Source organism: Myxocyprinus asiaticus, chromosome 12, assembly GCF_019703515.2.
Source record: "Myxocyprinus asiaticus isolate MX2 ecotype Aquarium Trade chromosome 12, UBuf_Myxa_2, whole genome shotgun sequence".
NCBI classification, from domain to species: domain Eukaryota; kingdom Metazoa; phylum Chordata; class Actinopteri; order Cypriniformes; family Catostomidae; genus Myxocyprinus; species Myxocyprinus asiaticus.
In genome coordinates this window covers 46,147,305-46,172,515 of record NC_059355.1, presented here as the reverse complement: position 1 = coordinate 46,172,515, position 25,211 = coordinate 46,147,305, and the positions used below count along the sequence as shown (strand labels likewise).

Genomic DNA, 25,211 nt, shown 5'->3' with positions numbered 1-25,211 from the left:
AGAATTTAATTTGATATATTACATGTCTATTTAAGTGCAATGTGAAAAAAAAATTCTGTTCATACACATATTTCTACATCATCTCCACCTCTAGGTGGCACTCATTTATGATGCAACATTTTAAGGATTTATTTTGTTATTTTATGTAACATAAATGCAAAAGTGATTCTATGCTTTTAAATGGTACCACATATGAGTGACATGTATTCGGGGACTAATCGCATGCTTCTGGCTGGTCCGCAGAGTTTAAGGATAGTTTAGCCAATAATAAAAATTCTGTCTTCATTTATGTAACCAGTCCTGCTTGACCTGCTCTGAGCAGGATTTGAACCAGTGTCTCCAGCACTGGAGGCTGCTGTGCCAACAAGGAGGCTATGGCTACAGCCTCTAATGTCAGTTGCTTGTGTGCCTCTTGAGGGCAGGGGTGTGAGGTTTACACATACCGCACAGCTATCATGTACCAGCTGGCTGCCGTTACACTCATCCCCCTAAACCTCACTCCCATCCGGGTCACGGCACCAATGTAACTAGTTGTGCTCGACCCGCTCCGAGCAGGATTCGAACCAGCATGGGAGGCTGGCGCGCTAATGAGGAAGCTAAAGGCTACAGCCTCTAGCATCAGTCACTTATGCGCCTCTTGGGGCCAGGGGAGTGAGGTTTACACATACCGCACAGCTATCGCATACCAGCTGGCTCCCATTACATTTACTCACCTTCATGTTGTACCAAACCTTAATGACTTTCTTTCATATGTGGAACACAAAAGGAGATGTTTAGCAGAATATTAGGGACTGACAGCCTTAGTTCCCATTCACTTTCATTTTAACTTAAACTTTTGACAAGTCAGTACAAAGGTACACTACATCAGTTCAAAAATAACATACTATCATTATGTTTTTAAGTATGCGGAGGTCAATTTTTTGCTGCCACGCATTGGACAGCTCAGAACCTGAGAATGGTGCATTGAGCTCCCTTTAGTACTTAAAATGTTCAAGTCTGGTTTGACTTTATGTTTCAAAATCAACAACAGAGAGGAGCTCCAGGGTGGTATGTACTGTCTTGGTTAAGAAAAAAAAAAAAAAGCTGAAAAAATATTTTGGAGCTAAAGCGGAACAAATAGTATGCAGAGGTGGGTACATTTTTTGTGAGTTAAAACCAAATCATAATCCATGTTTGTCTTTTAAAGGGGACATAATAAGGATATCATAAAACTGGAGTAAACAGCTATTATGAGCTAAGGAATGGGGTCTGTGGTCTGGAAAACACCATTGCCTTGCCAGAATGTCAATTTCTCCATCGTTTTTCCTGCTTTTCTGTTTCATACTCTCTGGTCTTTCTCTCTCTCTCTCTCTCTCTCTCTCTCTCTCTCTCTCTCTCTCTCTCTCTCTCATATATATATATATATATATATATATCTGTTGTCAATTATTATTTGCCTCATCTTTACAAATCAGTCAATCATTTTTAGCTCCCATCTATGCATGTATCTTTTTCCATAGGAAATACCACCTTCTTTTTCCATCTGTCTTACCATCTTTCAATCATTTTCAGTCTTTTAGTAATCCCCCTTGTTATCAGCCATGCTAAAATGTACTAACCTCTTCCATCTTCTCCAATTATGCACATGCTCATAACCTACACATGGCCACAAATCATCTGGTTTAAAGCCAGCCTCTGATAACCAATATAAATCATGTTAAGATCAGAGGTTTGCAGTTAATGATTTGGGCAAATATGTTTGAGTCATAGGTTGAATTGAAGTATTATGATCCTTCATGAGATGTGGTGTCTGACTTTCATTAGTACTTGGGGTTAAACTTGGACAAACAAGTTTTATAATTTTTATTATTTGGGGACACTTTAGGGCACAATTAATGCATCAGTTCTCCATTGGTCACAGTTCAAATATTGTAAGTCCCTGAGGTGTCAACTTTGAGACAAACCACAATACTCTTAATACCCTGGGGGGAAATATGTCAACAAATACCAACAAACTCATTCTTTCCCTTCACTTACTGAGGCCAGTAAAAAATGCCTTATTTGCACATTCAGATTGTTTATTTTTGATAATTTGCAGAAATTTGGAGCAGAAATAAATGGATCATAATACTTCAGTACAATCTATTATGTGCAGAAGTTTGTCATAAACTAAACCAGAAAAAATATGCATACTGTGCACACTACAGTATACATACTACACACTACTTTCTTTCAAAAATAGTATAAACCACTCTCTCCTATAGAAACAATGATAAGGGAAATTATATTAATGGACATAAAGGAATGTTTTAAGATGCTATGCAGTCTTCATATCACACATGGGTGTCATTATGAAGGCTGCTCAGATGGTGACTGAGTGAAAAGATCACATGTCTCCTTTTCTTCATGCTACCAGACATCTAATCTGCCAGCGGTAATGATAATTGCTGCCAACAAATTATTTCCAGTATAGCATCAAATGAAGACTAAAGACAATTTCCCAAATTTTAGACAATGAAAAGGAGCCATTTCAACTTTTCAAGAATGTTTGGATCTTGTCTTTATGTCGTGTGTAAATCGCAGGACAGCAAACCACAATATGAAATCGATAGGTTTGATGTGGCAACAAGAGAGGGTGTTAGGAGAATATTCACTAAACACAGCTAGACTAGCACTCAGATCAGCCATAAACTGTGGTTATCATGTCACATTGTGTTTATTTATGTCACAAGCTATTGAATGAAATTGGGCCTCTGTTATGAGAATGTGACAACATAATTTTTGATTTAAAGTGATGTCTTGGCCAGACAGATGGTGTTACCATGTTGTTGTTGTTGTTTTGTATATTTATTGTGGTAATACCAAAATCTTCTTTGATATATAACCAAATCCCATAATCCCATGGTACTTCTATGTTTTTTGGACATTTCACAATAGTACTACCATGTTTTTAGACATGTACTGTGGTAAAACCATAATATTATTTGATATATAACCAAGTACCTTGGTACTAATATGGTTTTGGACATTTCAAAATAGTAATACCATGTTTTTGGACATGTACCGTGGTAATACCATAATATTCTTTGACATACTATATAACCAAATACCATTGTCCTAATATGGTTTTTGGAAATTTCACAATAGTAATACCATGTTTTTGGACATGTACCATGGTAATATCATAATATTCTTTGAAATATAACCAAGTACCTTGGTACTACAATGGTTTTTGGAAATTTCACAATAGTAATACCATGTTTTTGGACATGTACCATGGTAATATCATAATATTCTTTGAAATATAACCAAGTACCTTGGTACTACAATGGTTTTTGGATATTTCACAATAGTAATACTGTGTTTTTAGACATGTACCATGGTAATACCATGTTTTTGGACATTTACCATGGTAATACCATAATATTCTTTGACATACTGTATAACCAAGTACCATGGTACTAATATGGTTTTTGGACATTTCACAATAGTTCTACCATGTTTTTGGCATGTACCTTGGTAATACCATAATATTCTTTGACATACTGTATAACCAAGTACCATGGTACTAATATGGTTTTTGGACATTTTACAATAGTAATACTGTGTTTTTAGACATGTACCGTGGTAATACCATGTTTTAGACATGTACCATGGTAATACCATAATATTCTTTGACATATAACCAAGTACCATTGTCCTAATATGGTTTTTGGAAATTTCACAATAGTAATACCATGTTTTTGGACATGTACCATGGTAATACCATAATATTCTTTGACATATAACCAAGTACCATTGTCCTAATATGGTTTTTGGAAATTTCACAATAGTAATACCATGTTTTTGGACATGTACCATGGTAATACCATAATATTCTTTGATATATAACCAAGTACCATGGTACTAATATGATTTTTGGACATTTAACAATAGTAATAATGCTATGTTTTTGGACATGTACCATGGTAATGCTATGGTATTCTGTGAAATACCTTGGAGTGCCATGTAAATACCATGATACATGAATATGTTAATCATTCAAGAGTACAGCATATGTCAAAGTGCTGTGGTACTACCATTATTTATTGGAGATATACCATAGTACCATTGTTTTCTTTTAACTACTGTACCTTGGAGTATCATGTAAATACCATGGTATATAAATACGATGATCATTCAGTACCATGGTATACATCAAAATACCATAGCATTACCATTTGATACCATCAATTTACCATGGTACTACCTCCACAGTACTTTGTAAGTGATAACTCATTGGTCAGCATCACTGGTTGACATTTTCTCTATCATTTTGAAAATGATTCTCACCTTTCGGGCACCTCTTCCTCATGCGGCACTTTCTGCTCTCAGTCTGAGGTGGACACAGTGTCTCTGTCTCTTTCTGCATTTTACTGGACAGCTCGCGTTTTCTGCTCTGTTGCCCCCATCTGACACCACAGCTCAGGCCATTGTGTTGACAAGAGCTCCATTCACCCCAGAAACCAATGAGACTGAACATGCATGCTTCTGGAATGCAGAGAGATAAACTTATAAACCCTTAGAGACAACTTATTCCTATTTAGTTTCACTTTGTCTTGTTAAATTCAGTCATGTAAATTCCCAATAAATGTATGCAGATTTTCTCTGCATACAAGTCCATCTATATTGCTCTTAATTGCCACACATGAGGAAACATCTTGGTTTATTTGTTCCAACTAAAACATGACTGATAGGTTTCTTTCAGTGTGGTGATGAGAGTTTAATGATGTTGATCCATAAAGAAAGCCTTTAAAAAAAGTAAAGCGCTCACCAACACAGTCTGTGGACTGGGGAAATGTGCCTTCGGGGCAGTTTTTGAAGCATTTGCCTTTGAAGAGCTGATGTCCACCTTTACATTTGGTGCAAAAGTCTTTGTTGAAACACCTATCACACTCTGGAGCTTTGCATTCTAGGAGAAATATGCACAGTGAGAGGATTAAATGCATATAGATTATGCCGAGTTCTAAAGAGATGTATGGCCCAGAAAAGAACTTCAGGGACTAGTCAAAAGAAATATTTGCATTTTACATTTACATTTATTAATTTAGCAGACATTTTTTTTCCAAAGTGGCTTACATTAAAATGAGGACTATAGCATAAGCAATTCATCCTAATGAGGCAATAATATGAAGTGCTGCAAATAACAAAGAAAGGATGGGTTACTCTTTTGAGATACGTTACTATCATCATTATTTATTTGTCAGCTTGGGCAGGCTCTTGGCTCTGAAATATGTGCTGAAATAAGTTACGAGTCAAATATAGTCACGGCTAAAGGGCGTTGTTAGGCTTAGTTAAGTGTTGCTGGTTTAGGGTTAGGTTTTTTGAGTCATCAAGAAGTAGAATAAAGTTTTCATACGGTGACTCCATTTGACGTGAACAAAATGTGCTTTTTTTTTTTTTTTTTTAAGTGAAAATATTGGATAAACTTCAGGTTCTCTCTGTTTTATGTTTTCATGTATTTATTTTTTCTTCCCCCAACAGATTGGCTACCTGCACGTTGGTTACACCATCTGATTTTGATTTGGTGGATTAACATTTTTTTTTTATTATTGTTTTTTTTTTTTTTACAAATATTGTTACTTTAAAATACATTTTCCCTATTTATTTTTATTTATTTATTTTTCAAATAATGAATATTAAAAGATCTTTCTGCACAAAAAGTTGTTCCAATAAGGTCAGCTTTTAATTAGATTTTCATTAATTAATTTATTTATTTTATTTTGACTGTCTCCAGACAGTCCAAAGTTAAGTCCCCCCAAAACATATCAAAATAACTTTGAACTCAGAAACTGAAAACATGTTCATCATAGTAGAGGTGTTAAGTAATAGTTTTGAGTGAGTTGCATTTTTTAATGTATTTTTTTGAATAACTTGATAGATCTGAACAAAAGGAGCATCATGTCATTGACCTGTTTAAAAATGTTGTGAAGAGATATTTACACAATAGCTAGATGAACAGTTATTTTGTGTCTTAGATGTTACCTGCAGCATCGAAGACCAGAAGTATTCTTTTATACGAAGACTTTTTAACCTTAACAAGAGGTTTGGACTATTAAAAATGATCATAAATTGATTTGACATGAAACGTTCTTACAATATGTTACTGTAATGAACATATAGGATGTACTCACTTATACAGCGGTTGATGTCTTTCCCTCGGAGGCCGAAATGTCCAGAGGGACAGGAGTGAAGACAAGAGCCATGGTGACTCATGCCATCTCTGTTGAGGAAGAGGAAGAGCCGTTCAGAGCAGCGCAGACAACCGTTTTCCTTCGAACACTCCAGACAGCTCCTGCAGTCCTGTCGCCAGCTGTCTGTGAAGGTTAAATATTTATAATGATTAGAAGAATACAGGCAATATAGCAAACAAGTTTTATTTGTATAGCGCTTTTCACCATAGATATCGTTTTAAAAAGCAAATTTACAGAAAATTGTGCACAATGCCCCTAGTGAGCACGCCAAAGGCGACTGTGGTAGGGAAGAAAGCTTCCTAAAATGTGTTTCTAATGTACAGAGTTCATGGCTGTTTACGTCAGACTGATGCCAAAGCCAAAAACAGGCAAAGAAGACCCTTTTCTGCCTGTGTTCGGTCAGTCTGAGCCACATGGTTCTGATCATGTCATTCATTACAGAAATAAAGACAGACACCAAAGAACTGTCTAAAAGAGCTTGACAAGACCAGTGGAGATAAAGCCACTGCATTCTCAACATTGTTATTCTATGCTTTGGACATAGATGTCAATCAAATGAAATTCTGAAAATATGAGTAAAAATACAAATATTTAAGAAATGAGCACCAGACACTTCAAGAATGTGCACTTTGAGGTAGCGTTCTGGGGTTTGGAACAACAGGAGGGCAAGTAAATGATGATGAAATACCCATTGTGATATTTAAAGGGATAGTTCACCCAAAAATGAAAACTTTCTTTCATCTGCAGAGCACAAATTAAAAGATGTTTAGAAGAATATCTCAGTTCTGTAGGTCCATACAATGCAAATGAATGGTAACCAAAATTTTGAAGCTCCAAAAAGCACATAAAGCACATAAATGCAGCATAAAGTGCTCAATTACACTTCCTAGCACCATCTAGCGCTCTGTTCATGTGGCAAGCACTAGGAAGTGTAATCAAGCTTGAAATCATGATCATGCCTAGAGACAGCAATGGCAAGATATACAGTTAAAAAGCAGTTATATTTTGGTCTGTTCTCACCCGAAACTGATTGGATAGTTTCAGAAGACATGGATTAAACCACTGGAGTCTTATGGATTACTTTTAGGCTGCCTTATGTGCTCTTCAGAGCTTCAAAATTTTAGTCACCATTCATTTGCATTGTATGGACCTACAGAGCTGAGATATTCTTCTTAAAAACTTCATTTGTGTTCTGCAGAAGAAAGAAAGACATACACATCTGGGATGGCATGAGGGTGAGTAAATGATGAGAGAATTTTCATTTATTTCTTTAAGCATGAACAAATTAGACAGCAGCCCCAATAGTTTGTTTTGTTCTTTAACTGTATATAATCTATATATAAACTATGCTGCATAAAAACAATACCTGACTCTAACCTGATTATTCAGGTATTTATGTTATTGCCTTTTAGAGCTCAGGTTTAAAGCTTCATATATACTGTATATACTGTATATAGAAGCAATAAAAACAATTGATATTAGGCTACTATTTAAAATAAAATGTAATTCCAAAATCACATTAAGGTATAAAAAGTTCTTAAAAAAATGCATTATGCAATATTCTACATAAAATAAGTTCTACCTTTGCAAAAAGAACTAAACTGTTGGATGCAGCCTTTGAATTATCCTTACAAAGTACATGAGCTAGGGCTGAGCAGTTAATCAAATAAACAAGATTACTGTTACAGCTTCCACAATAACACATTGTGAAAGTGTCAATTTACAGCATTTCATTGATGTGTACTCCAGATGTCTACTCCAGTCACATATCACTTGCTTGATTTCTGTGTATAATTTTGTCAACATTTAAATAGAAGTCTTGATTAACTGTTGTATAAAATAGCAATAAAGAAAATCAGAAACAAAGTTCTCAGCTTGTTTTGGATGTGTAGCCTACATTAAGAAAATGGCAAGCAGATGCAAATTCTACTGACCGAAATTCATCACCATTGCAAAGATCAAGAGAAATAATTGACAATAATGATTTCTGTCATAATCATGCAGCCCTAACATGAGCTCAATAGTTCCATGCAATCCATGCACTTAGACTGTAATCTTGGAATTACAATACAATGTTTTATTTCTTATTGTGCTCTTGTGCAAACTATACAGATATTTTCAGATTATACATAAAACATGATTTATCAATAAACAGGTGTAAAATCGCAGAGAAATTTTACTTCAGTTAAATCATGGGTGATGTGTCAAAATTTTTCTCAATTAAATGCTAAAATATTTGTCCAAAACAAAAGTGCATCATTAATTCCACATTTATTCACATCTACACTCAAAAATAAATATGTTTTTACAAATTTCAATTTCATAACTAAATTCCATAAAATTTAATTGAGCTATCTTTAAGTAAAAATTAATAAAACTAAATATTTTAATCATCATTTTTGCCTTGGAAATGATTAAGAGTACAAGTGTTCAGTTTTAATAGTACTCGAGTAAAGTACAAAATCCCAACATAACACTTATAACTTATGAAGTTATTCTAGTTTACACCTCTGTCAACTAATTAAAATACACTTACCACTTCGTTTTCTCGCAGCTAATGTCAATATAAGCGTCTGACAAAACAGGGAGAGTACAGCCAAGAGTTGCCAATGCATCTGGACAAACAACAGGTTGCGTGACATCTGTCTGCCTCACAGTCTCTCAAAGACTGCCTCTGAAAGAGAGAGAGAAAGAGACTGCCTCCGCCTCATGGAAACTCGCCATTGATGCTCAGCCTGCCCATGTCCCCTGATCTCTTTAAACATTAATCCAGTTCACATTTGAGCTGTTGAGTAATTGTGTTGCTTTCACAATGTTGTTTTGCGTGTATTCCACCTTTTACGCACTGCATACTTGAGGCTGCTTTGATATGGCGCAACTGCATGACTCAACTTTTCACCTTTCTGTGCAGACCATAATCCTTAGCCTAACTACTTCATACCTCTATATTTAGATTGTTTATAAATCTAGGTTTATTTTTTCAAACACAGTGGACTTTGGGAATGCCGATTGCAGTTAGGAACACGTTTGCTGTGGTTGCGGAGCCCTAAATCGTGCAGATTTTTTTTGTAGGCTATGTTAGTCAGAGCTTTGAGGTTCGGTTTGTTTATTTTATCATATAAAGTTTAGGGTGTCATTAGAGATCTGAGGAACAGAGAGAGTATATTTGAAAATACGTCTTGTGACTGGCATCTGCGCACATCTGTAGCTTTTCATGGGCCTGACTTAACAAATAGCAAATGTTTTACCAAAAAGTTACAATTAGACTGGAAATGAGGATATATAAACAAACAAGTCAGTGAAAACAACTTTTTTTGTGGGTAATTAGGCTACTGTTGCTTTCAAATATTACTAAGATGGCTGTTTACAATATGGTTAAAAATTCCATTTGTATATAGTTGGGTCTCTCAGTTTTAGGTTTTCTCATAACTACTTGTGTGGGAAATCCATTTACAGTGCATTTATGAAGAATCTTTCTTTCCTTTTTTATCATAATGTACATCATACATAATAAATGAATTCATATTTATTTACAGGGTTCCCATAGTCATAGAAAATGCATCTGGGAATTTTTTAATTTTAAAAGGTCCTTTGAAGGGAATATTCTAGTTATGCTCAGCTAGCATATCAGCTGCAATATCTATAATGTGATGTTTTTATTATTATTATTATTATTATTATTATTATTATTATCCAGGAATCACAAACAACTGGAAAAGTAATGGAAATTAATTGGTCAAAACACTGGGCGAAGAAATGCATTGATTATGTCAATAACAAAAAAGTACCATGGTATTACCATATTTTTGTTTGTTTTTGAAGTACCATATAAAACCATGCATAATAATGGTAATCATTCAGTACCATGTTGTTTTAGACTTGGTAGTACCATGGTATTCTTTGATGTCCCTTTAAGTACCATGTAAATACCATGCACGAATAATCATTTAGTAACATGGTATATATCAAAAATCCTGGTTTTATCATTTGATACCATCACTGTACTATGGTATCGCTACAGTACTTTAAGTAAAAAAATCCCATTTGGCTGGAACCTGAAGGTACACATGCTTTAAGAAATGTTTTGTTAATTAACCTAAATAATGTATTTCATATGATAACATCTAGTATTATTTAAGGCAAAAATATTAATTAATATGACTAAATCTACCGGAATACATTTTAAACCAATGGAAGTCATTTTTAAAGATCAGATCAGGTTAAAATACTTCCTTAAAGGCCCTTTCACACCCAACGCGAATTTTCGGAGCAATGAATTTTGAATAGAAACAATGGATTCCTATGGAGCCTTTTACACTGGGAGTGAACATTTGTGTACCGACAATGGTTTTTTTGTTTGTTTGTTTTTTATGGTTACGGTGTTACGGTGAGTAACATTTACCTTTGCAGGGCAACACTTTGTTCATGAAAATACAGTGATTTTATCGGGAATCCGAGTGTTCAGAAATTTCATCCGATGGGCTTCCCATGGTAAAACATTTCCCTATACATATTTCATGTGTGGAATTTCACTGTGCAGAGGTAGCCGTGTTAATTGTCCAGTGATTTCCTTATCCATTGTGAATATTCAGTGTGGCTATATACAAAGTCCCACAGAGAGGTCATTGTCAAACCATGCAACTTCCTATTGGTAAATGCTGCGAATTTGTTCACCAAACTTGAACTCCACACACACACCCACACACACACACACAAAAAATTCGCCACCAGAAGTCCATAAGGCAATCTCCCGCATTCTCATTGAGATGACTGTAGTTCGCCTACGGAATTTTTCTGCACAAAGGTAAATGTGCACAAACCTACCAACTGCCCACACTTACTTTTTACTGTGTGATTGTACTACACACATACAGCTTTATATCACAAACACAACTATGAGGTGCACAGCTGATTTGAGGAAGGTTGTGAACTCTTGAACTGGCTCTGTGTTTGATATCCAGGCTGTAAGGCGCCGCTGCGCTCATGACATCCCACTAAATGTGCACCAGATGCTCCGGGTGAGATACTGGCCATTCAGAGCCACGCCATGAGCCAGCGACACTACACATCTCTGTTACATTCTCTTCCAATCAGTGTAAGTCCATTCGATTCAGCTCAAAGTCTCTTGTGATGTCAAGAAGCTCACGTTCCTGCTGGTTCTCGTTTATTGGATTTGTTGGATCGTCTCTCTTTTGTTTCCTTTGAGGCTGTCATGGATGTAAAGGGGCAGCTCGCATCTACTGGCTTGTATTTCTTGGTACTGAGCCTCAACAGAAGATAAAGACAGAATTACAGTATATATAGCAGATATATCGTAGTCTCAGCCAAAAGCTTTCATTTTAACTGTGCGGCAGAGAGATCACAGATTTGTTCACTGTACTTTTCATGAGAACTTTTATTATCTTTAAATTAAAGCTGTCAATTTAATGTTTTAATTGAATGTAGTTATTTATATGAAAAATAGCGCATCAAAAAATAAAGCAATTAATTATGTAGGTCAGTGATAGCCTGACAATAAGTTAAATAATATGGAAATAAAACAAACAATAGGCCTATACTGCATTGACTTCTAAAGCCACTTTTTTTGTTGTATAAACAATGCTTTACTCATTTGCCACAGTAATGTCTTTGAATTATATGAGTTATTATAGCCTATTTATTATATGCATTATATTATATTTATAATTATTTTGTTTATTATATAATGAATTATCTTTATTTGGCGGTCTTTCTCAGCAGATATTGATTCAAGGTCAATATATCGTGTAATTAATTTGATTAAAATTTTTAAGTGATTGACAGTCCTACTTTACAGGTTTTTTTTTTCAATTGGATACACACATTTCACAGAATCATTTACCCATTTCCTCAAACTACATACACAAAGCCTATTATAAAATACCACATTTCCAAAATCTTATGCACACAAGGAAAAACTCACTATTTGCTGAAAAACTGTCAAAACTAAATTATCCAGTCAGAATCACACTCACAAAAGCATTTATGTTGCACACACTAAGCATCAGTTTACACGCTGAGCTGCAAAAGATAACACTTTCACATCAAAATCAATTTTATTCAGATTTCAAAAAAAAAAAAAAAAAAAAAAACAACAACAACAAAAAACCATTCAGTCTGACACTTCAGAAACAGACATTTTATTTCTCAATTTACTGTATTTACTGCATACTCAATTCTCAATGTATTTAGTGTCACCTTTTGAAAGAAAAACTTGACCATGTACTGTAAAAAAAGTAGCCAAAAAATTGTGAAATCATTACAGTATTGGCCACCACCATATTGACATTTTGAGCTTCTTGATTTGGGGCGATTTATTTATTTTTTTCTCCAATATTTGATGGTCTTCTCTCAGTTCTGTAGAAGTTGAAAAAGTTGGGTTTCCCATACATAGGAAAGCGAAGTTTTGTGCAAATATAAAATACTGTAAGAAATATCTGTAACCAACAACTTACCTGTTCTCAGTTTGAAATGTTCTAAATATTCTAGCTACAGTACAACAATTTAGATTGTGGCAGCACTCTCTGTCCAGCTTCCCTAAAACTCATCCCATGGTTGATGACAATATCTTTCACAGTAGCTCTTACTGTATCTCATTTGATATATTTCTGCATCTTTGTCTTCCTCTACCTCCTCATGCTCTTTGTTGTTCAATGTTTTTTTTATGTTTCAATGAGCAATTGTTTCACTTTTATATATTTGAGAGTGAAGTATTCAGTTTTGGTTGATTGTGTTTGCACGGATGAGATGTGTTTGCCGCATTATCTCATTGAGTTTTGTTTGTTTGACTCCCTTGGTTTTAGATTTGAAGCAGGCGTACTCACAATGACAATCGTGATGGACTGCTGAGAGTTTTGCAAATAGAATGAATGAGAACCGCAAAATGTGTGGGAGCAGAAAAATTTGTTAACCGTTTTGCAGAACGGGTATATGTTTCTGGCATGTTAGCAAGAGAAACTGATGAATTGGTGAATTGTTTCAGTCACAATGTGTATCCAATAAAAAAATGGAAAAACCTGTAAATTAAAAGAACAATCACTACACACTTTAAATGAATAGGTTATAATAATAATAATAATAATAATTCTGTCATAATTTACTCACCCTCATGATGTTCCAAAAAGGAGATGTTAGACATAATAACAATCTGTCACCATTCTCTTTAATTGAATGAAGAAGAAAAAAAAAATGCTATGAAAGTGAATGGTGACTGAGGCTAACATTATGCTTAACATCTCCTTTTTTGTTCCATGAAAAAAAATGAAAGTCATATGGGATGCAACAACATGAGGGTGAGTAAATGTTGAAATAATTGTAATTTTGGAGTGAACTATCCCTTTAATATTTTGTAATTGAATGCAATGAAATTCAAAACAATTTAAGTATGACTTAATTGTCCAAACTATTTTTGAGATCATTTTATATGTAAATAAATAGACATATTTGCAGATATACAGTATCTCTCATGTCTCGCAGGAGGTATGATTTATTTCTGTCTGCAAATGAGAATGATTTACACTTTTGCTCTCAAAACAATTCACACAGCCAACGAAACAGGCACTCAACTTTGCAGAACAATTCAATTTCACTGCATAATGAAGCAACATATTCTTTTCTGATAATGCATTTATTAAAACTAAATACTAACATCAAAACTATAGATGTGTTCTCAATTGAATTCATAACATTTTCAGCTATAGACATGCAACTCTATGATTGAAATAACACATTAATCATAAACATCCACAATAAAGACCTTTTTCCATTTGTTTTCATAAAATGTCTCTAAATTTCTAGTTGTTCCTGCTCTTCCTCTGAAAGGATGATGAGGAAGTGTACTGTAAAAAACAAAAAAAAAAAAACAAAACAAATAGCAGTCTTGCTAAATTGTATGGACCTAAGGCAGCACTATAAGCACAGATGGTACAATAATTGTGGACATTGATTGCATGCAGAGGAATGGCATTTCTCCCTCTGATTTTTTGTAGAGATTGAAGTCACTGTAGATCTGCTCACATTAGGCCGAACACTTTGTGTGTCTCAGAGAGACCGTGATTCATAATATAACAAATTAGAGGAACTATCAGATAATTTGGGCCTCTTCTGTGTCTTCTTTACTCTTCCACCCTGCTGTCCTCTTTCTCTCTGCTCTCCATCGTTACACCATCTCCATTTGGTCTTTCCTCAACTCTTTCAATGCAGTGCTCACCCCTGAAAGAGTTGAGAAAACCTTCCCCTTTTCTCATCTTTTCTTCCTCCTCTTTTCTCTTCCTTTACCTGCTCTACCTCTTCTCATTTTGCACCTCTTCTTCATGCTGTTCTTCCTCTTCTTCTTCTTCTTCTTCTTCTTCTTCATTGTTTGTTTGCTCTGAATTTTCATATTTGAATACTTTTATAGATAGCAAAGTCATGACAGTTGTGTGAAAAATTTAGTAAATTGCATTTTCTTTGCTGTGTGCATTACTAACACAGCAGATATCAATATGAAGGCATTTGACAACCTGCCATGTGCATTTGAGAGTATGACTTTAATTTAGTTGTTTGTGTTAACTGTTTTGAAAGCACAAATTTTAGATTAGAGAAATTTGTATGTAGTGTTTCGAGAAAATGAGGAAAATCGAGAAAAATGAACAATCTGTTTTGGACGATTACAAAGTGTTCAGATGGCTGTGTTAATTGTACTGAGAACAGTGACCTGAGTTTAGAGAAATGCGTAAAATCCATTGAGAAAAACTGTAACCACCCGGCTTTAAGCACAACAGATTAACTTAAACATTGAACTTGCTATATTTTCATGTCCCCTAAGTCTGAACCTATTCATCACCTGACCTAAAAACATGTAACTGTTGATTGACACTCTATTTAAAGTCCAGGCAGGTCATGAAGGTGGAATGCATGATTCCACAGAGAGAATTGCAGATAGCCTGAACAGTAGTATGTGGGTTTTTTGTACGCCAATTTTCCTTTAAGGAGCTTTTGATTAATAGTTTTGATTTATAAAATAAGCCAGGGGTCAATTTAAACTCCTAGCAGACATTTTCAGTCTGAAAGTTGAAGTTACGGTGCATATTTGGTGGATATTTCAACAGTGTTAGTTGACTGACATGTGAAATACTTGTTTGGGTTAATGATCCCTGTGTAAAACACTGTAATCTATAATGATTTTAAAAATACAGTAAAATAATCACAAAGCTGACATTTTAGAAGAAGGATTTTCTCTCAGGTGCAAACTAAAGGAGTTCAAGCGTTTAAGACAGACCTGAGCTCAAATATATGTAAAGCAGCAGGGCTTCCCAAAACAAGGACCATATACTATCTATCTATCTATCTATCTATCTATAGTATCTCTGTCTATCTGTCTGTCTGTCTTTCTACCTGTCTGTCTGTCTGTCTGTCTGTCTGTCTATCTATCTGCCTGTCCGTCCGTCTGTCCGTCTGCCTGTGTCTATACTGAAAAGACTAGGAGCTGGCATCCCTTTCAGTCTCATGTCTCTAAGAAATCTGGAAGCATTGTTGTATTTGGTAGGTTTGTTTCCTGTGTATTTTTGGCCATTGCTTAAAGGATTTCATGCATTCTTTGGTAAAATTATATTTTACTGCAACGCTACTAGCAACCACACTATTACTGATTTGCCATGCAGTGAATATTTACTCAATAAATACAATTTATGGTTTATAGGAAATATTAATTTTTTATGTGTCCAGTATCTAAACATCTGCAGATGTATGGCTAATTGGTAGGAAAAAACCAAGAAAACAGCATACTTGCACTTTGGCATGTTTTATTACAAAAAAGGTGCAACTTATGGATGAAATTTATATATTAAAATAAGTGAAGAATCAATTGTCTGCATTAGACTTATTCTCAAAGACAGGTTAGTGGCTTGTTACTGCATTTTGTTTTGAAGTAGCTGCATGGAGCTGTTCTGGCTTTGATGTGCGAGCGAATAGGTCATTTTTCATGATAATGATGCGTCATGTCTGGGCCTCATTAGGTAACCGACTGAAAACCTCCACACATGGTGTGGAGAATCTCAGAAAATCCTGAACCTGTGTGGACAAACCTACTATACCAATGAGCTAGACCTTATGTTCCATATGTGTTCTGAAGTCAGCATATGTTTTCAAGACAGTGGGCCCTCGAGAGCTAGCTATCAGGTTAAATATATGAGACCTTTAGAAGTGAATTTATCTAATCTTTCCAAGCTGAAGATCTACTGTTTTTAACATGGGTACTGTGGTCTCATCACGTGATGGAAACTGTAAATACAAACACCTGTTTTAGGTTTTCCTATATGTCTGTTCACTATTGTGAACAATTGACAAATGCTAGCGTGTTGTGGGTGGTTGCTATAGGTGGTTGCTAAGGTGTTGTGGGTAGTTACTAGGTGGTTACTTACTGGGCCAAGTCAAAAAAGACCAAGTCTATATGACATTCTAATCTAAGATGTCAATTAGATTTCACCTTCCTTTATAAGTCTATTAAGTTTTTTCCCCGTTTTATTGTCCACCAATTAAAAATTGTAAATCTGATTGCTTAGAAAAGTAATATCTCACTTCTCCTTAACAAACTTAGGTTTAGGGGTAACAGGGCAACAGCCTGAGGACATTTGCAGGTTCTTTAAAAAGTATTCAGACCCTTAATTGTTACACTAAATCTGAAGTTAGGTGCTGTCTTGTTCTCTGTAACTTTTATGTCAAAGTGTACCTCAAAGGCTCTCTATGATTGTGGGAAGTCTTTAAAGAAACAGGTTACAGGTTGTGCTCAAGATTGTGGCAGGAAAAGGTTCACAGAGATATTGTAAGTGCTGTAAATTAATGTATGCAACAATGGGGTATTGATTAGATGGCAGGCCTGCTCTCTGAAATAAGCTTCTGTGCAATGTGTTTTCAATGCACTGTAAGTTAAACCAGATGCTGATGTTATCGTTCGTCTCAAAGCTTGAGAATGTCAGGCAAAGCTACAATGTGAAGATTTATTTCATTCCTCCATGATTTCAAAGGCACAAAAGACCCACACTGAAATTAGGAATATACATACAATTATAGTTCAGGTGCATGGGCATACATATTTTAATATTTTTTTGTGACATACACTGGCAGCCAAAAGTTTGGATTAATGTACAGATTTTGCGCTTATGGAAAGAAATTGGTACTTTTATTCACCAAAGTGGCATTCAACTGATCAGAGTGTATAGTCAGGACATTAATAACATGAAAAATTACTATTACAATTTGACATTTTTTTTAGAACTTCTTAAACTACTTCAAAGAGTTCTCATCAAAAAATCCTCCACGTGCAGCAATGACAGCTTTGCAGATCCTTGGCATTCTAGCTGTCAGTTTGTCCAGATACTCAGATGACATTTCACTCCATGCTTGTTGTGGCACTTGCTATAGATATAGCTATATTATTATATATATATATATATATATATATATATATATATATATATATATATATATATATATATACATATATATATATTATTATTATTATTATTATTATTATTATTATTTTAATTTTTTTACTAGCCCATCATTTACATAAACTTATTTACAATAATTTACTTTCATTTGTTTACATATTTTATACATTAAATAATAAATCAATTCCTTCAAGATTGAATACAATATGAAGATTTTTTTTTCTTCTTTTTTTTTTTTTTTTAATTAAAAACAAACAAAAATGAATGAACGCATTTCATAGAGTTTTGCCTTCCAACACAAAACTTCACAGGGTAAACTGCTTATTTTATTAGTCAATCAATATGAATAAACTACAGGAAAAACATTTTTTTTAAAAAAATAAATAAAAACTACTGATTTAAATGCATGTAATTACTATAGCCGATGTTACATGAGATCACAAACATCAGCGGAACGAACATTTGGTCAGTTGTTTTCACTCCGGACGTTTTTTTTTTTTTTTTCAACGGACCGCTTTAGCATGACCAACAAAATAAAAAAATAAACATTTGTGGCCTTTTAAAAAAAAGTATATTTCATTTAAAAAACTCGTCATATTCAATTGCATACTGAATAATAGTGTCACGGCTGCATGGATACATATGCCATGTAATCAGATTGAAGTCGCGCTATATTTTCGCTGAGACACAGTGGTTTGTTTTGGTTTCATTTCTTGTGTACGTCATTGTGTTTTCAAAGATGGCTGGACTCGAGCTGCTCTTCAACTGCGTGTCAGACTCTGTAACCTGCTGTCAAGATGCTTTGATTTGTTTTGTACACTGGGAAATAGTGAAACGCGGCTATAAATGTCTGGGGACTGGAGATGACGTGAGTGAATGAATGGTGACTTGATCTATTCATGATAATGTGTTACAAAACGAGCTTTCATCTATCTCTGTGGGGAATAGGGATATGTGTTCAGTTAATGAAATGTCATACAGTGTTTTATTTAAATATTCAGTGACCCACAAAGTATTTGAACACTTAAGTGACACTTATATGTATGGGTGTCATTGCATATCAAAGCGAGTCGCATCTGCAAATAATTCATGCTAGACATAATTTCACAATATACTATTCAAAGTACTGTAAAGTCATCATTTACTCACCCTCATGCCGTCCCAGATGTGGATGACTTTCTCTTTTCTGCAGAACATAAACAAAGCTTTTTAGACCAATAGTTCAGCTCTGTTGGTCCATACAATGCGAGTGAATGGTGACCAAAACACTTGAAGCTTCAAAAAGCACATAAAAGTAATCCATACAACTCAAGTGGTTAAATCAATGTCTTCTGAAGCAATCCAATCAATTTTGGGTGAGAACAGACCAAAATGGAACTCCTTTTTCTTGGCACGATCATGATTTCAAACGCAATTACACTTCCTAGCACCATCTAGCGCTCTGCGAGTGCGTCAAGCACTAGGAAGTGTAATCGAGCTTGAAATCATGACATCATTAGACACTGCAATAGCAAGATGTACAGTAAAAAAGGGGTTGCATTTTGGTCTGTTCTCACCCAAAACCAATTGGATCTTTTCAGAAGACATGGATTAAACCACTGAAGTCATGTGGGTTAGTTTTTTTACTACCTTTATGTGCTTTTTTGGAGTTTCAAAGTTCTGGTCACCATTGACTTGCATTGTATGCACCTACAGAACTGAGATATTCTTCTAAACATCTTTGTTTGTGTTCTACAGAAGAAAGTAAGTCACACATCGGGAATGGCATGAAGGTGAGTAAATGATGAGAGAATTGTATTTTATGGTGAACTAACCGTTTAAGTGTCCAGATTCATTGCTTCATAAATACTTTGTAAAATAAGTAAAAATTGTTATATTACCTTTGCAGTGCCTTAATTATATTTGTGCATGATCAATCCATGCATCATGAACATTACATAGCATATGAGACATTAAGGGCCTAAATAATTTTGTTGCAAGTTAGCACAAACATTTGCCTGTTTCTAAATTCATCTTCAATCTTTCATGCAGCCTCGAGATGGAGAAAAGAAATCCGAACTGCTTCCCTCCGGCTGGAATGAGAGCAAGGAACTGTATACACTCAGATACAGATCAAATGATGACAAGTCAAGCATACTGCTCAAAGCTTTCACAGTGGATTCAACCCTCATCTTCAATTTAATGGTAATCAGTCATTGATGCAATGCATCACGGGAAATGCCAGATTGGGTGGCTTTTCACTGTTTTTGCTCTTTGTTATTGCAGGACTCAACAACAGAAAAAGTAACAGACCTCACAATTAACGTCAGCGACTACGTAGATGAGGCTAATCTACAGACATTTGAAAGGTGTGTGAAAATGTAGCATTAACCTATCTGTCTGTTTGGTGCTATTTCATGGTTTTTATAGCCTACAACTGTCATCAGTACCATAGTTTGAGTCATTACTTCATACACATTAGCGTCATCTTTTCAACTCTAATGTAAAATAGTTTTTGTCTTTTTAAACTTGTGGTTAAACTGGTTTTAAATGTTGTTGATTTTGGTGTGTTTTGCAATTTCTAAACGCTGTACTCAATTAAATGTTTTAGACACTAAAGAAAATATTTAAATATTTCTCTTTTAGAAGTCATTTCAAAATAATTGAAAGCATTCATGCTTTCGTTGTCTTTCTCTCAGCGTGTTTAAGAACACAGAGGAGTTGACCAAGAAGCTGAAGTCCTCACTGTTGCCTTCTGAAAAGGACGAGCTTCAAGCAAAGACAGAGAAGAAGAGAGAGAGTGAAAGAGCCACAAACTCAAGAGACTCAAACAGTGATCCTCTTCTGATCCAGACCAGAGTCCCCCCGACCAGACACCCACCAAACTGGTAAACATTCATTCATTCTCTCTCTCATTCTTTCTTTCATGCAAATTATACAATGACTTTGAAGGGGTCAACTTTTCAAAGGAATTTCTTTGGCTAATTTTCTTGGAGCTGTCTGTGGAGTTTTGTGTTGTAGATCTAGCCACCTGACTGATCCTAGAAGAAAGCACTATAGCGGCCTACTGTTGCTATGTTTACCGCCTTCACTGGGCCCCAGTCGTGTTCACAAATATCTGTTTGGTGGAAGGCGAAAATGCACAGACTAAACAACATCTCATTTTACTTTTGTCGACTCTATTCTTCGAAAACATAGTTGAAACATTCCTTATGTAATATGAGCAGAATATTGCAGATGTAACATGAGCTGCAGTTTTGCCAAATTATGCAGAAAGTGTGAAAATGTAAATAGTGTGTATTTAAGGATGCATAAAATGTTAGCTATGAAATTAGACTTAAGAAGACAAAGGCTTTGGCCTTTTTATTTCAAAAACAATAAAAATGTAATTTCCATTTCCACCACAAAATTCTATTAAACACAATACAGAATTTGAGATGTGCTGGAAATGACACTGTGGGGTTGGAATGTTCATGACTTTCAGGGGAAAAAATGACATAAATCTCCTGTGATGCATGTACATAGGCTGTTCAGACAAATTATAATTATATAATAAAAATAAAAAAAACTAGTGAGAGTGTGAAATTGTTTTAAAGGGATAGTTCACCCAAAAATGAAAATTCTCTCATTAACTCACCCTCATGCCATCCCAGATGTGTATGACTTTCTTTCTTCTGCAGAACACAAATGAAGATTTTTAGAAGAAGATTTCAGCTCTGTGGCTCCATACAATGCATGTGAATGGTGATCTATACAACTCTTGTGGCTTAATCCATGTCTTCAGAAGCGATCCAATTGGTTTTGGGTGAGAACAGACCAAAATATAACTTTTCACTGTACATCTTGCCTTTGTAGTCTCAAGGCACAATCATGATTTCACTTCCTAGTGCTGGACGCATGTGCAGAGCGCTAGATGGCGCTAAGAAGTGTAATCAAGCTTGAAATCAAGGAGACTGCTGATGTCAAGATTTATAGTGAAAAAGGAGTTATATTTTGGTCTGTTCTCACACAAAACCAATTAGATCTCTTCAGAAGACATGGATTAAACCACTGGAGTCATATTTATTACTTTTATGCTGCCTTTATGTGCTTTTTTGAGCTTCAAAGTTTTGGTCACCATTCACAAAAATCTGCAGAAGAAAGAAAGTCATACACATCTGGTATGAGGGTGAGGAAATGATGAGAGCATTTTAATTTTTGGGTGAACTATCTCTAAGTTAAAGCCCATTCGTAAATAAAGGCAGAACTGGGTGTGTATGTGTGTGAATGACATTGTGGGGGTGTTCTGGGAATTTGAGAGAGAGTTGAGTGAGTGTGTGTGTTGTCTAGGTGTCAGCTCATGTCCTCTGTCTTATTTAATATTTACAAGCATGGGTCCAGAGAAAGCACTTACTGCTGCACTGAGTCTATTTTTTGTGGCACTGACGGTTGTGGGTTTGTGTGTCTGGCACCGCGGACTGTGGACTTTCAGAGAGAGAGACGGAGACTTCCATTTCTATGCAGTGAAAAGTTCAAATCCATCCTTACATTTCTATTTTAGCTGATGTGCGCATCTGCTGTCTCTGAGAATAAAACAGGCCGCAAAATAATATGACAAGTTTGAAGCAAGAAAGTAGAGAGTAGAGGAGAGACAATGCAGTTGTGTCTTTAAGGACATGACAGAAACCCAGAGATGGATTTAGGTGTTTGTCTTCCTGTGTTCACTGTGACCCCTATCAGATTACTTATGATGTCAGCGATTTATCGACTTGGCTGTTGCTGTGGGCGTGATGATAATTTAGTCAAACCTTCTCTGCTGCCAGCCACACAGAAAGTGTCTCAATTTAAAGTGAAAGTACAAAAATTTAGCTGAGTCACACTGGAAAAATGTGTTATGTGGTGACACTACAAATAACATATGGAGATTAAACAATTTATTAAAAACTACAAACATAATTTATAATCCATACTATGAAAAGTTTTTATTTATTTATTTTTTGATTATTTTTTTCTTGATTTTTGGAATGTAAGTCATTTTTTTTCCACTTAAAGGAATATCCCAGGTTCAATACAAGTTAAGCTTAATCGACAGCATTTGTGGCATAATGTTGATTACCACAAATAATAACTTGGCTTGTCCGTTGTTTCTTATAAAAAATTAAAATTGTGACAATGGAAGTTAAACATTAAAATTTCAAGTTTTAAAGACATTTAAAGTCCATAAACATGAAAATGAACACTTTCAAAAGTGTCTCCACAAGATGTAAACATTATACGTGTTAGCTTGATATTAGTGTGATAAAATCGCTTGCCTTATCTGTATAAAGTTTTATCAATTATTGCAACTTTGTGGTCATGATTGCGTAATACCGGTAAACACTCTAACACCTTGTATACCGCGGACGCGAGCGGCTTGTTGCATAGAGGCAAAAGCAAATAAATCCCATTATAATCAATGAAGCTGTCTACACTGTAAGCGTCCGTCATAGTAAATGGATGTCTTGTTCCATTTTGCGCTGCATGCACCTGGCGCTACTGCTAAGATGACAAATGAACAGTTTAGAACATTCACTTTGATGCGTCCACTGTACATCGCCTCAAGCCTTTGCGACGCGGCGCATCAACAGACGCGCATGGTGTAGACAGGGTGTAACACCAGTACATCCCTGATTTTATCACACTGAAATCATATTAACACGTATATTGTTTACATCTTGTGGCGATACTATTGAAAAAGTGTGTGTTTTAATGTTTATGCACTGGCCCCATTCACTTCCATTGTAAGTGCCTCTTTTTTTTCTTTTTCTTTTATAAACCAGAGACAGGTCAGAATGATTTTTGTGGTAAGTAACATTATGCTACAAATGCTGTCAATTGAGCTTTACTTGCATTGAACCAAGAGCCTTCCTTTAAAGTTTTACATTTACTGCAATTAATAGTGCTTTTGACAGTTATGTTTAAAATGATCTCCATTCACCCATGAGATAATGACTCCTGTCATATCAGTGGTCTCGAAAAAGCTGTTTTATTCTACGTAAGGCGGGTCGCCCCTTAATGGTGACAGCCATATTGAGATCACATCATCAGCCCATAAATGCCATGAGGGCTCCAGACCTGATGGGGGCAGCAGAGATGCTAATGCGGTCATATCGATTGCATTGGAAGATGAATAAAAGCCAGTGAAACAAAAACCTTGAATTATTTACGCACCATTAAAATGCTAAAACAATACAATATCTATTAAGATCAAACGCATTGCTGTCACTACAGCGAAACAGAACTCTTTTAAATGCTGTTCTTTGTGTGTTGTTTTTTTAGGCCTGACCCGATGGCTCCGTTTGCCGCTGGAGGTGCTGACCTCGATCCCTTTGGGTGAGCAATTCACTTATTTGACAAAACAGCAATCTGTAAATGGGTATGTCCATTTACTGTTAGTCTTCATGAAGTTTCTTAAAGAAATAGTTCACCCAAAAATTTATGTTGCTCCAAACCCATATGACTTTCCAGGGGAAGGGCAGGAGGAATGATTGTCGATCCGTTACGTGCCGGGTTTCCTCGCTCAGGGTTTGACCCCTCATCTGGGATTCCTGGAGTCCTCCCGCCAGGCTCTGTGCCTCCTGGCGCCCGCTTTGACCCCTTCGGTCCTGTTGGGCGTCACAGACCCGGGTAAGAGTCATAGCATAAAGATAGTGCGCAGTATTTACTAATGCTTACTAGTAGCTCTCTCTGCACATTAATTTTAATTACACACTTTACCTTTATGTTTTTGGATAAAAATTGTAACGCTAAAAACAGTACAACTTTCAGATTATTATTGAACACTAAACAATCTTCACATGTAGTTGTGTAGTGACTCTGTACATTTTGTACGATATTAATCTTTTGTTTTAGTGTTAGATTTAATTTATCGCATTTAAGTCATTATCCCTACTTTATTAGTATGGGAACTGAATTTTCCGGGTTCAGTGCAAGTTAAGTTCAATTTACAGCACTTGTGGCATAACATTGATTACCACAAAAGTAATTTTGACTCGTCCCTCCTTTATTAAAAAAAAAAAAAAAGCAAAAATCACGATTACAGTAAGACACTTACAATGGAAGTGAATGGGGCCAGTCCATAAACATTAAAATACACACTGTTTCAAAAGTATAGCCACAAGATGTAAACATTATATATGTTTATTTTAGTGTGATAAAATCGCTTAATAACAATATCTCTTATGTCATTTGTTTTGCTCCACCTTTCAGGCCAGACCCCGATCACATGCCGCCACCAGGTTATGATGACATGTTTATGTAGAATAAAGAAGACAAACCATGTTTCGCTCCTGTAAAATTCCATAACTTCCCAGACTACTCACTGCCCCACAGTGACACATGCACTTTGCGTTTGAATAAGTCTATTTAAAAGGGTTGTGATGAAACATAATTCCTACTAAAAATTAACTCAACATCTGGATTGTTCTTACAAAGCAAGCACTGATAATTCCATTCTTTTATCTTTGATTTGCATTTTTCCTGTTTGTTCTTTTCGCTAATGGTGAATTGGTAAAATAAAAACAGCTTTTTTCCAGCAAAACTGTTTCTTTGTTCT

At 35.4% G+C, this 25,211-nt stretch overlaps 2 protein-coding genes across 3 annotated transcripts in view; one reads left to right on the top strand and one right to left on the bottom strand.

Moving 5' to 3' along the window:
* Positions 1–18,839, bottom strand: part of LOC127448913 (R-spondin-2-like) — a 23,779-nt gene extending 4,940 nt beyond the window's left edge. The window contains exons 1-5 of one of the 2 annotated variants that reach the window (XM_051711856.1): positions 18,809–18,839; positions 8,749–8,886; positions 6,153–6,335; positions 4,793–4,930; positions 4,312–4,509 (exon numbers count right to left, since the gene is read on the bottom strand). In XM_051711856.1, the coding sequence (XP_051567816.1) occupies positions 4,312–4,509; positions 4,793–4,930; positions 6,153–6,335; positions 8,749–8,854 (625 nt within the window). In that variant the 5' untranslated portion in view covers positions 8,855–8,886; positions 18,809–18,839. Of the gene's footprint in view, positions 1–4,311; positions 4,510–4,792; positions 4,931–6,152; positions 6,336–8,748; positions 8,932–18,808 lie in introns of those variants that run through there. The other variant, XM_051711858.1, reaches the window with a different exon arrangement.
* On the top strand, positions 18,178–25,211 carry LOC127448912 (proteasome inhibitor PI31 subunit-like). The gene is made up of 7 exons (XM_051711855.1): positions 18,178–18,527; positions 19,691–19,843; positions 19,925–20,007; positions 20,338–20,526; positions 23,936–23,989; positions 24,125–24,283; positions 24,866–25,211. Exons 1-7 carry the CDS (start codon positions 18,399–18,401, stop codon positions 24,915–24,917), a joined length of 819 nt encoding a protein of 272 aa, XP_051567815.1. The 5' UTR covers positions 18,178–18,398; the 3' UTR covers positions 24,918–25,211.

Excerpts from the sequence above, each read along its gene's own strand:
- LOC127448912 (XM_051711855.1), top strand. The coding sequence starts at position 18,399 with ATGGCTGGACTCGAGCTGCTCTTCAACTGCGTGTCAGACTCTGTAACC. Across the intron at positions 19,844-19,924 it reads CCCTCATCTTCAATTTAATG|GACTCAACAACAGAAAAAGT; the intron begins GTAATCAGTCAT and ends TTGTTATTGCAG. Across the intron at positions 20,008-20,337 it reads AATCTACAGACATTTGAAAG|CGTGTTTAAGAACACAGAGG; the intron begins GTGTGTGAAAAT and ends TCTTTCTCTCAG.